Genomic DNA, 15045 nt, shown 5'->3' with positions numbered 1-15045 from the left:
AAGTTCATAAATTTATAAATGGTGCACCATCACTGAGTGACAACCTATCTACAAGTCATTTCTTAGTCTTTACTCTGCTAAAAAGATTTGTGTTTTTTAAAGAAGGTTTTCTTTCTGTCACTGAAATCCATGGGTAGATGCTCATAAAATGGTAGCATAGAATAAAACATGAAAATATCAGTGCAAATTTAGACCTGCAATCTATATGGCCAAAGTCTACCCATGGCAAAAGCATTCCAGCTCAGCAATGAATTAATTTTTCTCATTATGTTGTATAGCTGTATGAGATTTCACTTCTAATGATTAATCCAAAACCATTTTTCACCATTCCTACCGGCAGACTCAATGTTTTAAGATGTGATTTGCCCCCCTCCTTTCATTTTGAGGAACCTATACACCAGGGAAAATGTTCAAGAATTAATTTTCCCAAGTTAGTCTGATGCTCATAATCTATTCCTTTTATTTCACACTCATCTATTACTTTGGTAATTTTTTATTTTAAAGACAAGATCATGTGAAGCACAAATTAGCAATCCTCTATAAGAAAAATGGCTTACATTCACTCTCAGAAATAATACTAATAACATCAATGACTTAAATATATCCCAGAAATGGAAAAAAAACCAAACAAACAAACATGAGTTTGGGGAAAATCTGACTGGCAATCCCCACTCTTTTCCAGCAGAAAAAAGCCAGAATGGGCTGTAAGACTGGATGTATTTGGAGAGCAGCATCACTTATAAGATAACTGATCTATCCTTTGATTAGGCTTAGCTTCAACTTTGGGGAGAACCATGGAAAAAGTAGGAGTGAAGACTAACAGCACCCATTAGAAAGTCTCTTTTCAGTATCACAGAATATATGTCTTCTGGGAAAGCAAGTTTGTTTAATCATCTTGTGGATTTCACCAGCAAGGCTTTTCCAGAACTCACACTTTCTTTAATCTCCAAGCCATATTAACCAATTGATCATAAAATGATTGCCTCAAAAGCAAACAAGCAAAAAACACCATCAAAAATCCATCACCAAGGAATTTTATTTTTATTTTTCCAAGACAAAACCTAGGCATATTAGTTAAAGCTCCCCAAAAAAATCAGTGCCATCCACTGATTTTTACTATAAAGCCTCTCAGAAAAGACCAAAGCAAGTCAAGAGCTACCCGCTTTCCTTATTTTCCCATGTTCCTCTCATAAAACCACCAAGGAACAAAGCATAGATGAGCAAAAGTAAACCAAGACAAAACAACACAAAACCACCATTGCCTGTTTTTATTTGATCCTACACTTAGAGCAGACCATAGCATGTAGAGAAAGAAGTACAAGGTAGCCTTACCAAACCTTTTCACACCCTGAACAGGAAATGTTCATTCCGTGCCACGTCACGTCACCTTGCCCTATGTATATTTAAGTGATCCATCTCAAAATGAATTATCTTTAGCATAGATTACACATATATGCAGAAAATAATAATGCTTCTCTTCAAACCTTGGCTTGAACATAGGCAAGCTGTATTTTTCAAAGGACAATAATACAGCAAAAGCACATCTGTAATACTGCTGTGTTTGCGCCTGTTAACTGGTGCAGAAAAAACCTGCATTTTAAGGATTCATAAGCAGATATTCATAGAGATTTCTTACTTTTTTGTGAAAAATGAGAACTCTAAACAGAAGATTGGCACACACACACACTCTAGCTAGAAGGAGAATTTATATCTAGAGTAAAAACAAGGGAAAGCTATATGCAACTGAAAATGTGAGGTCTTAAAATGGAAATTGTTATGCGACATTTACACAGGTACTACAAACTGCAGTGACAGCAGTATGAAATTAATTGGTAGTTCTTCAGTAATATTTGTTTTCAGAATCAACAGCTGCTTTACAAAAATGTTGATTTTGTGGTGTACGACATTAGTAATTACTCCTTACATCCAGGAGCCTATCTTTTCTGCAAGACAAGAAAAGAAGTCAGGAAAAAAAAAAAAAAATCAAGAAAACCATAATCGTATGTCTTCTGAATACAATCACAAACAGGTTAACCAGTAAAAGCAGTAATAATTCCACCTACTATGTTAAGCAAAGGAAATAATTTGCAGTGTTACCTGAAAAAATAAAACTATCTGAGAAATTGAACACTACTTTTAGGATAGCCAAATCTGTCAGAAACAAATATGCCTGGAAAATTAAATAGATGGAAGAGGGGTGCAGTGTCCTGTGATGGAGACTAACTAGTGCAGAAGTTGCCTGTCCTAGTAAACACAGCCATAGCACACCAATTCATGCATGGCAGATTTGATACATAAAGAATGACATCTTTAACATAATTACCAGATTAAAAGAACAATTTATTTGAGGCACACATTCTTAATCCAAGGTATCTAAATATTTGATCTGCCTGTGGTCTTTTACTATGCATTGAAATTTATCTTCTTTCAAAGCAGTGTTTCCTAAAAAGACCAGACACAGAAAAATCTAAACCATGTTTAATTCAAGAAGAATGTATTATTTTTTTTTTAACTGCTGGACAAAAACATTACATTTTTACTGGCAAATATTATTTGAAAATATAAGCCAAATAATATTATAGAATGAAATATTAAAATTCTTTTTCTTCAAATAGCATGCTAAAAATGGTGGAGCATTTATATACATATTGCACTAAAAAATTTCTGCAGAGCTAGTAGCATCTAAGTGCAAACCAACTGGAGAGAGATACTCTTCAAATCAAAAGTGCTTATACCACCAAAACCAATAAGTTTTCAACTGTCTTCATGTACATTTAGTATCTTTAATCACCTATCACCTTGTCCATGTTCAAACTTAAAATCTATTGCTAAATGGCAAGTAGATATTGTTCTGCACACACTAAAATACCTACACATTACAAATCATAAAATTAGTGTCACATGACACCATATGTCTACGCATTACAAAGTAAATAGCTTAAAATTGACAAAAACAGTCAAAATAGGCATCTGGATTTAGTTCTTAATTAAAATATACTTGAAATTTTCCTTACAAGTAAGAGCAGGAGCTTAAAATATGTGTTTCGATATTCTACTTGTGCCTACTTTAATGTACAAACTGCACTATCATCATCTTCATAAGATTACAGGAAATTACTAGCAAAGCAAAAGTTAGCAATAAAAAGAAAGAACTTACCATGGCAGCTTTTTGCATTACCTCATCCAGGTTTTATTTTGAGAAGGTGTCGCTTCACAGATATATTAGACCTATTTCTACAGTCCAAGAATCAGTACTGCCATGAAAAAGTACAAGCCAAGGAACTAAACCAGCAGTATCTCACCATGAAATCCATTATATCCCCTGCTTCTACAATACTTTTCAGTCCCAGGACAAAGTGCTTTAGAGGAAAGGAAAACAATGATCTACCTGAGTATATGTTGTAATGCAGCCAAACTGACACCGGCATGAAAACAACTAGGCCACTGCCACAGTATCTGAAATGGTTGGAAGTACCACTAAAGAAGTTTTGAATTGCCAGACAACTTCACCGACCACAGAATGAAGCATATAGAGGAGACAGGTAGTGGCCTTTACAGGATGTGACACTCCTACCAGATATAATCACAAGAATTTTGTTGCCTTACAACAACAACAAAATTACTTCCTTCAAAGGATGATTGTGCTCCAAATTTTCCATTTGTATAATAGAATTAGTAAGAAAGTACTGCCATTTAAGTTTAAAATTCACTGTTCATATAGCTTTTCTCCCAGCAAAAAAATAGCAACAATTGCTTATCTCTACAGGCACCACAGTTTCACATTATTTCACAGAGGACTAGTATCACAATCGAAAAAACAAAAGATCAGCTGTAGCAACCCCTCCATAATAGTTTATTTGCAACATCTTTCCCAAGTGAGAGAAAAAAAAAAAAAAAAAAGCAAAAAAGTACAGAACATCTACAAGATGTACATACTGCAAACACCCATACTATTTCTATCTCATTAAAAGCACTCCAATTCTGAAACTTTGTTGCAAATACTTCAAAACCTCAGGAAATTGTAGTGTATGAGCCACAAGAACAGTACAGTGCTTTCCAGACTCTACAGTGCTAAGAGACATCTAAAAAAACCCAAGGACATTAGCTCAAGAATGAGCTCTATAGGAAGAATAAATTTGCTAAGGTATTCTGAGCCACAACAGACAGTACTAAAAATGAAGGAGAACAGTATTACATAGAGGTGTTCCGAAACCTATAAAGTACAAATTTCTAAAGTGTGCACCATTAAGATATTTTCAGAAATGCCTAAAACCACAGAAATTATCAACCACTATTTCATTCTAGAAATTCCCATATTTCTGCAATAACAAATATATTTAAATAGCCTTACGTAGTTGCTGAATCAATTTCAAGAATACAATCACAAATCTCTCACTCATGTTATACAATATAGTTATTCTCTACATGGCTGAGTAATCCTCTGTATTTTCAAAAGGCTGCACAAGATTAACAGCAAACACTCTCCCACCCACCAAAACAATCCCATAACTTCAGTGCAACCAACAACTTCCATTTTCATGTATTTTAAATAGCAAATTTAAAAAAAAAAAAATAACAAACTTCAAGACTATTTTAAAGAAAACTATAAAAATGCTTTTATAAAAGTATCTTTCAAAAACTCCAAACATAAGTAGACCTGGAAATACAATAAAAGAGCATTGTGCAGATGAAGACAGTTGCAAAGCTGACATTTTATGCAAAGCAAACACCTCTTTTGTCACACCTACATGCACATTGCAAAGCCTGACAGCAGTGAACTGTACCACTGTACCTCTGGCACAAAACCATGGAGAGTGTCAGCAGGGCAACATCTCCAGACTCACAAGGCTACAAACAAATCCTCTGAGCATGGGGCACTTGTGTTCCTAAGGGACACAATGGCAGAGGCACAGCCACATCTCTAACAGCAGCACTCCATGACTGTGTCATCACCGCTGTAAAAATGCAACCTTTGGAAGCAGTCAGAGGAAGTCTTCTGGAAAACTTCCACTGGCAATGCACACTCATCCACAATGAAGTTGGCCTATTTACCCATTTACCAAATCCAGTATTTTTTGCTTTTGAGAGGGAGGAAAATAAAAATACTTTATGAAATCCTTACCCTTGGAGGTTTTTTGTTCTTCTCTATGTTTAAGCAGAAGAACATTAAAAAGTAAGTCCTTCCCAATCACATTTGATCTTTCTCACCATGATTTTGTAATCTAGATTTTTTTTTTTTCTGATTTACATTTTCATGTTTCAGGCAGAAAATATTCTTAAACCATACCTGTAATTTTGCCAAGATGGTAGGAGACAGAACACCAGCACGATCTTCTCCACTGCCGTGGTTTAACCTCAAGCAGCAGCAGCCCCACACAGGCAATTGCTCAACTACCCACAGGGGAATGGGGAGTAGGGTAACAGTGAGTAAACACAGAGAGACATATATCTATAAATCTAGTAAAAACTTGAAAGGTTTGAAAATCACTTTGCAGTTTTAGAAAACTGTAATTTTATTGCATAATGTCAGAATAACATGCAACCCCCAGAGAGACACACACACACAAAAAAAAGAAAAAACAAAAACCGAAAAAACACTCCACATTTGGATGCAACGGAACGAGAAGACCAAACAAAGACAACCACAAGTTGGTGTCTGAGGACCACCCCAGCAAGACAATTGACAATTTTTAGGGAAAGCCTCAGATAGAACAGAACTTTCTAACAGTTATTACTGAAAAATAAAAACAACTTTTTAAAAAAAAACTATACAAAATAAGGAAAAGGAGGAACACTAAGTTAAGAACTCTGAAAAATACTAGGGCAAAGCTACACATAGCTCTGAAAAGAATAGGATGTTAAAAATTAGCTACAATAACTACAACAGTCTTTATGTCTAAAGTTCAGGCAAATACAGTTTTTTAAACATTATCATTCTGGATAAAAAAAACCAAAACAATGACAGTTGAAAGGCCGCTGTAATTCCTAGGATGAAAGAGCATGAAGTGTGTATGGATGATAAATTTGCAATTTAAGTGTCAATCCAAGTATAAATGCAAAAATTTACCCACCAGAGGCATTTATGCTGCAGTTTAAAACTGGTAAGAATTTAACATTGACTCAAAAAAGACAGTGTTTAGGATCGTTTCAGTAGTTTGGTCTCTGTGCTCATTTAATTTGCCCTGTAACACTGCCTACCAACAATGTAGCATTTCGGAGAACACAACTACGTGGAAGGGCACCTCCAGATACTCACTAGAGTACATGTAATTATTTACATGCACCCAGATACCAGTCACTAAAGAAAGATGAGGAGAGAGAATTTAGACATTAGTAGGACTTGTACCTTAATGATTTGATTTTTCATACTGCAAACTGCAACCTATGTAAGTTACAGTGAAATTCTTTGGGAAACAAAAGTGTTTTCACACAGCTTCAGAAATCTGACAAGTTCATTTTTCTAGCTTCATAAAGATAAAAAAAGTTCAACTGGAATTTGCTGGAAAGAAATGATATAAACAAAGATGCCTGCCTGTCATTCATTATTTTTACATAATCTTGTCTCTGTCATATACAAATAAAAATGTATTTGTATTATCTTTGATACAAATTACCACCATTTTAAAATAATGATACTGACAGTTTTAAGGGACTTGCTTCACAGCATCATACTTACGATCTCTTTCAGTAAGCATCACAGCTCACTGGGAGAAATATTATCAGTTTTGATTTATTGCTTATCCTTGGCTGAAGAGTCTTACAAAGTACAATATGGGTCAAGATACCAACTTAACAGATGAAGAACCTACAAATGATCCATCTGGAGTTTGCCAGTGGTCTCTTTGACACAAGATACCACCAGATAAAAACAAATAAACTAAAAAAAAAAAACCAACAAGGAAACAAACAAACTACAGAAATTTCAGCTCCATTTAGGTAACTTTAACATCCACCAGCATATACTTTAGTGGAAAGATTTTTCACTCTAGTATCATGGAATTCAGTTTGTGACTAAAGTACTGTAATAATATTTGGACCAGTGAACCCAAAGGATAAAGCATCAAATGAATAATCATCTCATAATGCTGACCAAATCATCTCATAATGCTGACTATAATCATCTCATAATGCTGACCAAGAAAAAAGTTCTGCATTTCCACTATTTCATTCCACCCCTCACTTCTATGTAAATTATATTAATTTACAGTATATGTACTACATTTTTGTACTTAGAATGTTCATTAAAGGTGGTAACAAATTACAGCCCAAAGAAATGTTTTAAGTGGTATAATACCTAATTTTATATCAATATCAAAACTGAAAGTTTTTTAGACAGTAGAGTAGGTACAGCCATTAATCAACCACATGTAATCTAACAAGAGTCAAAAAGTATAATTAATGCAACACTACAGATTACAACTCCAGCTGTTGGTTGCTTTTAAATGTGTACACACACACACACACACACACACACACAGACAGTACATGTCAAGTAAACTCAATGTTCAAATGCAGTATCTATCTAAAAAGAAAAAAACAGAAAATAAGCAGAAAGTGGTGAAACCATACAGCTGACCTTATTGAGACATTTAAGAATTACTCTGACAGCAATCCTGGCAGCTGAAGGGAACAGAGGGTCTGTGGAACCAGCACAATATTCAGAAATTATCTGCTGTGCACTGGCAATTCCCTACAGCACGGGCCGGGAGCTTCTGTCACCACTACAAAGTCAATGCCGCCACCTAAGGGTGACAACACCGCACTATATTCACTGGCACAGAGAAAGTTACAGAGAAAATAGAAGCCTGACTCCTGCATTGTGGTTCTAAGGCCTTTACAGCAGATAAATGTAGCTGATTTATGCACACGTAGACAAGTTTTGCTTTTTCCCTTTCCATTAACATCAAACTCGACATAAACATTTCACTGCAGGAACAGTATTATGGAAAATACCCAGGTCAAAACACAACAGATCTAAACAAAAGATCAAAAAAAGACCAAAAAAAATTGAACTCTGAGAAGTAAGGTTCTATCAGCTAGCTTTCTAAAAGATTGACTGAATCATTTTATGTTGTTAAAAAAATTAATAAAGTAAATGTTTCAGAAGAGCTTGTCAAAAGACAAACTTCTATAATGTTTTTGCTATCACACTATGTCTCATATGGTTCTTATGAAAGCCTGACTTCCCATACCTCATCTTAGTATCAGTATGGCTGTTCAGCACATTTTTAAAGTGCTGACCTTACATTTATGGTACATTAGGTGGTTTTGGTGCTTATGTAAAGTGTTTAAGAAACTAAAATACAAGAGGGACTTCATCATTACTAGGGCATACTACCAGCATGCCATCTGCGCAAAGTTTTTGCTTTAGCAATCTCCAATTTAGTACTCGACAGAAGATGAAACATCACTATCCAAAGGTATAATATACATTGTACACAGCAGAGAAAACCATCTTGATATGCATGGAGTCCTTTACTGTGAGGGTGATGAGGTACTGCAATAGGTTGTCCAGAGATGCTGTGGACTGCCCCATCCCTGGAAGGGGACAGACCACATGGGGCTTTGAGCCACCTGGCCTACTGGCGTAGTGGCAGTGGGATTGGGACCAGACCTCTTTAAGGTCCCCTCCAAACCAAACCATTCCATGACTCTGTAATCCTCCCGAATATGTATATATATTTTTTTAGCAAGTAACTAGTTATTGAGAGATGCTAGTTATTCAGCATAAACAAGTCCTACATAGAATGAGCTACATGAAGTTATAAAGCTGTGCGATTTATTGTGTTGCTTGCCTAGCATCAGTAACTGGATTTGCTGCAGACTTAGGCCAAAAGCTGTGAACTTAGACCTAGATATGCTTTCAGATGGAATAATTAATTTGCTTAGTCATCTTCCTAGGAACTGGTACAGTGCTGTGTTTTAGCTTTAGTATGAAAAGAATATTGATAACATAGTGATGTTTTGGTTGTTGCTAGGCAAGGTTTGTCCTAAGACTAGTGGGTTTTTAGCTTTCCATGCCCTGCCAGTGAGCAGGTGCCCCAGAAAAAAACAGAAAATAAGAAAGCTACAGGTGTCAGTAGAAGCTGTAACTCAACAAGACAAGCAATCAAGGGCCTGCCTGTGTGGTGGACATGAAGAAAGAATCCAGTAAAGTGCTAGAAGACAACAAGCCAAAATTTACCATTAGAACACGGCACGAGAAGAGAGTGTAAGAGGTGGGGGCATAAGTCATAAGGGTATAATTGCCTGGTGTTTTCTTTGCTCTGGGTCCCCCTTTGAAGGCACCCAACCTTAGCTGACCTGATGCTGCACCACTCTATTAAACCAGTTATTTTCCTAAATCCAATGTCTGAGACTCTGCTGCAGGAAACCTAGGTAGTGCCTGAAAGAAAACCAGGGTCCTGCTGAACATGGGGGTTTAATTGTAAAAATAGTAATTGAAGGGGGAAGTCTGGAAAAACTGCAGCCCTTTTCAAAACCTCAAATAATGAAATAAAGTAATTCAAAAGTATTTTGGGAAAGTATGCCTGAAGAAGCATGGGAAAACAATTCTTTTTCTGAAATTTCTCCAAGCAGAAGAACAGTTTTAAGCAACTGAATGTAAAAAGTGAAACAGCATATGTAATATATTGTGGGGAATGGAAAAAGGACAGGGAAATTACATTATTTTGGAATATTTTTCAAAAAAAAATCTTCCATTTACTTGTTACCATTGAAACAAAGTAAGTTATTTCTATATATTTTAAACATTTGACAGTGTGCAGTTTATATGCCTTAAAATTTTCCTGGGTTAAACTCAAAGGAAAATACTCCCTCCTCCCAATGTTTGTGTCACGGGGTACAATGCTGAAGTAAGCGTTTCACAAATGACAAGTACAGAGCAGGAAGGGAAATGCTTCCCAAAGTAAAAACAGAAGTGGGGAGGGGACTATCATTAAAAGACAAAAATAAATTTATCAGATTACACAATGCTGATTAGCCAGAAAATGTGAAAATTCAGTTTATTTTTTCCTATGCATTTTATACTAAGTTAATCCCAGTCAATGCTTTAAAAGCATATGCTAATTTTAATTAACATATTTAATTGTGTGACAAAACTGTAATGTTTTGTTTAGTATATCTTAAACCTTTTTTACTGAAACTATTATTCACATATCTTAAGCATTGTAGTTTCTATCAAACATAGCATCATAGTTAACTTGAATTTCAACTCTTATCTGCTCCAAACTGCAAAGGTAAGCAGAACACTTACAAAATACTCAATCTTAAAAAATTGTTAAATAGCCACCTGTAAAATATTTACTTTAAAAGTGTTGTCACATATCAAGCATACTGGCAACTGGGCCAAAACTTGGTTATCTTGAAACTCAGGAGTCAAGAGTCTAACAAAGAAATAGAAACACGGTCAAGTGAGAATATAACTGTCTTAATGAAAACGTATTTGGAAAACATCAAACAAATTATTTGTCTTTAAGGATCTACATCATGACATCATTTTATTGGAAAGGAAGAAGTGGTGCCATAACAGCTACTATAGTAGCCCATCTATTCCTAAATGAGCTTGTAAAAGAGAAAAGAGAGCTAGGGAACAAAGTACAGAGGTAGGAATGCTGTGATTCTCTTTTGGTATCTAAAACTGCACCTCGCTTTATCTTTAGAAGCTGTCTCTCATTATCCATATCTAGTTCACCACAAAAAAAAAACAGACACTGGGTGGAATAGGGAGAAACAAATTTGTAACTACCACCAATGTTTCAGCAACCATTGCATTATAATTTTAGCCATTCATTTACCCAGTTAAAGAAAAGCAATTAAAAGGAAATAGTGTGTTAAATCAAATTAGTTAAGTGAAGAAGTTTTTTCTCCATCTCTATAGTGAGCTCCCAAATCTAGATCTACTCTATTCGTAATAAGGAAAGCAGACAGCTTGTGCCAAAGCTTCTGGAGATAACCCTTCCCTTTGGGTGCACTGTAGTCACTGAGTTCTGCATCTCACTAAACCTTTAATACCTGTTAGGATTCCACCCTTCTATTCAAGGTTGCAATAAAAGCAGTTCAGGTTAAGTACCCCCCCCCACTCAGGGAGAGTACTACGTGTTAGTGGGGAGCAGTTCTCTGACTTTGCAGCTGAAGCAAAGTCTCCTATGTGCTCTCTATGTGGGTGGAAAGATAAAAAAAGCAGTTGGCGCAAAGATAACAACGAAATTAACCTGCTCATCTTTCACCAGATTCATTCACATTAAACATTCACATGATGCAAACACAAAAGTTACAGCATACCAATCACAACCATAAAACAAGTCCAGCTAAACTCAGCAAAGAAATTAAGAAATTTTCAGATTTTGTCCAGACAGAGCTATAATCTGTTCTTCCATTTACACTGAAATTCTGTGAGATTATTCAATTGTATCAGATTGCTTGGGAGCAGATCAGGAGAGACAAGACAGTGGCATACTTCGTAAGTCCTGAAAAGTTATAATTTTTTTTTTTTTAAACTAGGTTCCCAATTTGGCCAGTATGCTTCAGAAAAGAGGCTAAGCATATAATTATTCCTTCATTCAAAGGCCAGAGGAAAAATAAACATGTTTTGAAGAGATACAAATCCCAAACAGTTATGCAAATAACAACAACCTTCTGTTGTTAAGTTAGCCATGTAACGTTAACTTTTTCCTCCTACATCCTTTGTCCCATTTATTAATTGCAGCTTTCATTTATTGCCATGACATAACCAGCACTTCAAAGACAGGAAATGGTCTAATTTTCTATGAAATGTCTAGCATATTCAACAATCAGAACATAAATTCTCCTTCCTCTGTTGCTGCTCAGCAGCCTGATAATGGAGTTACTTAGCAACAGATGAAGCAACTGAACTGTGTTGCCTGATCCACACACATTTCACTGCAAAGTAACACTCACAAAGGCATTACTTAGCTGATGGTTGCCTCTGCCTAGATGTATTTTTGAAGTGTAAAATCCATTAGTGTGAGACAAGCCTACATGAAAACTCAACCATCATGTACTATCTGTAATGCACTACACATTTTGAAATTAACAGAAATTGCCTGTAAGAGTCACACACATGATTTTGAGCACCTCTGAGAAAGGAGTAAACAAGAAAATACAAAACACAAGACTCTTTACATTATTTACATGGATGATATGGCAGTTGCTTAAAAGGCAGGGATAGGAGTCCTCTTTCTATAGCATATTGACAATGTATGAACTTCAAATACACAGACCAAGCCCTCATACATCATCAAGTACACTTTTCTTGCCACAGAATATTTTGATTTCACAGAATGCTTACTCATTTTGAAAATACACACATACATATTTCCCCAAACTACCATCTTCACCAGAAGAGCAGAATGGAATATGTGCCACACCAAATACTAAGGAGATTTTTTTAGAAGGGAGAAAAGTAACCCACAGAATTTGACAAACCATTTGCCAGCCATTACTCCCTTTTAAGATAATTACACAACTAAACAATTAAACAATTGCTGTATTTTTCATTTAACTTGGAATGTGAAAATTTCTATTTTACAACTGCATGAGACCTTCTTAAAAGCTATCTCAGTTCATTACACAAAACTACACTGCCAGCAAGACTTGAAAGTCTCTTGCCCCTAGCAAGGGGAAAGCACAGCAGCTTCGTCAGCTTTCTCACCTAGTGGCATTGTTCAAGTGTTATTTTATTCTAAGGATTCAACACCCTGGAGTTCATAACAGCTTCACAACTTATTTCATGTGTACATATGAAGATTTATGGAGCTGAATTTTAATTTTACAGAGCTACACCAAGTGTGCCACAAGACTTTCTCTTTCCCCTGAAAAATTAACGATGGGTGAGAATTTAAGTACAATTAGGTACTAAAAAAAGAAAGCACATTCATGAAAAATTAGGCAAAAATTCAGTTTTGATAAGTCACTTGACAAATTACTAGAAGGGACAAAATTTAGAGAAATTTCCTATTCATTTGACAGCAAGTATTTTTGCCTTATTTCAAATCAAAAATCAGTGATACATTTTCAACAATGAAGGCAACCAAGTAGAGTGCAAGTCAAGAGCACATTTCACTATTGCCTTAAAAAAAATTAAGATACTTCCTATGTTCCATTTCAACTAGGAACTTTGATGACATTTCAGATATTAAAACCACAAAGTCTTTACGTGCTAATAACTGCAATAACAACTTCTTAGGTAACATTTCACACTATAAAGAGAATAATAACTTCAATGACGAGAACTCTAAGATGTATCTACAAGGAAAGCTAATACCTTGCCTACATATTTTCCAATGATCAAGCACTTACGCAGATATTTAAACATACATCATTCTTAATTACAACTAAGCAATCTTTCACTTACAATTATGCAAATCTTGAAGGTTTTACTCTTCCTTTCAAAGATAAATAATTGGAATTTACTTACCTTGCTCCTTCCAGAGAAGAAAGATGTTTTTCCTTCCAGTCTTCTCAGAACATTTATTTCTCTTTCTTCTTCATATTTAAAGTTTTTTATGTATTAAGGTAAGTATTAGAAGGACTAACTTTGACAGTATTCAAGATTTTGTTCCAATACAGGAGGAGGGACACAACCTTTTTCTGCATCTGAACTGTACAGAAATCTCAGTTTAGGTCTCTATCTCCTCTTTTTCCACTTTTTACAGTTCTGATCAAAACCAATAACTGGCTACCTTTTTCTTTCTTTGTTGATTTCAGAATTTTTTTTTCATGTAAACCAATCTCAAGCATTAGCATTTCTTTGTCTATTTGAAGCCAAATATCAAATGATTCTTGAATACAAGGTATGCTGTTTTCTTTTATTTGTTCCAGTTTCAATTTATTTGTTCCAGTTCAGCACTTTTGAAACAAAGGTTAAAACCGTGATGTTAGCTGACAGTTAATAATTCAACTGCAAGCAAGTTTTACTACTTTCTTGCAAGAAACAAATTTTTAAAATAATATAAAACTTAAAAAAACCCTAAGTCAGTGTTCTGCTATACCATTTACAAGCTACTGTCTTTCTACACTAGAAACCATCATTTCAGAGATCGCTTAGAATTAGGACACAAGATTGTTTTATTACTCCTCAACAACTTCCTTCTGCTAGCACAGGCACACTACTCTACTTTATCCTGATGAGAAAGTGACATATTTCAAGAAAATATGATCAGATTGCATCATTTGTAATCAAGAACCCAAGCTCCAAATACCTTTTAGCTTAGCTAAGTTCGCACTTTTTACTGCACTTGTAGAAACAAAATAAACATTCCATATGAACAAAATATTTTCCTATACAAACCATGCATCTCCCAAACAATTACTCCTGAAATGTCATTTTAAAAACAAGTTAATACATTTAGCTTAACTTGTACTTTGCATCACCCTCTGAGCCATCTTTGCAGAACTGCAATTTTCACAGCCAGAAACATTTTTAAGCAATTCACTTGCAAAAAGCAGCCATTCTAAAGAAAATTTTAAAAAGATAAAGAGCAAGAGAAAGCTTTGACAATCAAAATGCCTCGAGAAGAAAAAAATCAGGGTAAGTACTTACTAATTTGTTTTCTTGCATATATATTCTTTGCAGCTTCAGACAGCCTTTAGCTATAATGATCATTCCTTCATCTGAGATCTTGTAACATTGCCCAAAATGTATGTCTTTCAATTCCCTGCATTTTGAACCGAGCTGCAATTAATGAAATCAAAGGTAAAATAAACAATAACAGGATTTGACTAAAATGAAGAGATGGGAGAAAAGATTTTTTTTCTGCTTCTCCACCCCCCATTAAAAATTATCTTTCTTTTCAGGCTTTGAAACACTAAATGCAAATAAGAAAGATTCTAACCACATACATGACAAAATGAAGTTGCTAACTACAGTGAACCAAATGGAGCTAAGAGCAGTACATAAGAACTAAGTTATTTACTGGGTGTACATGTAGCTAACAATGCCGTTATGCTCAACAGCATATTTGATTTACCCTAACTCCTAAATGCTCCTTTAACACTCTCAGAGAGTTGATGAAACCTTCCTGC

General features: G+C 35.2%; 1 protein-coding gene across 3 annotated transcripts in view; it reads right to left on the bottom strand.

Annotated features, from left to right (window-relative positions):
- The window catches only part of FBXL17 (F-box and leucine rich repeat protein 17), a 274412-nt gene that overhangs the window by 241266 nt on the left and 18101 nt on the right, over window positions 1–15045 (bottom strand). For all 3 annotated transcript variants that reach the window (XM_069002618.1, XM_069002620.1, XM_069002619.1), the window contains exon 4: window positions 14564–14695. In XM_069002618.1, the coding sequence (XP_068858719.1) occupies window positions 14564–14695 (132 nt within the window). The remainder of the gene's footprint in view (window positions 1–14563; window positions 14696–15045) is intronic.

The sequence above is a fragment of the Aphelocoma coerulescens genome, assembly GCF_041296385.1.
Source record: "Aphelocoma coerulescens isolate FSJ_1873_10779 chromosome Z unlocalized genomic scaffold, UR_Acoe_1.0 ChrZ_unloc_scaf_1, whole genome shotgun sequence".
NCBI classification, from domain to species: Eukaryota; Metazoa; Chordata; class Aves; order Passeriformes; family Corvidae; genus Aphelocoma; species Aphelocoma coerulescens.
The sequence above is the reverse complement of the archived record's forward strand: the minus strand, read 5'-3'. Positions and strand labels throughout refer to the sequence as shown.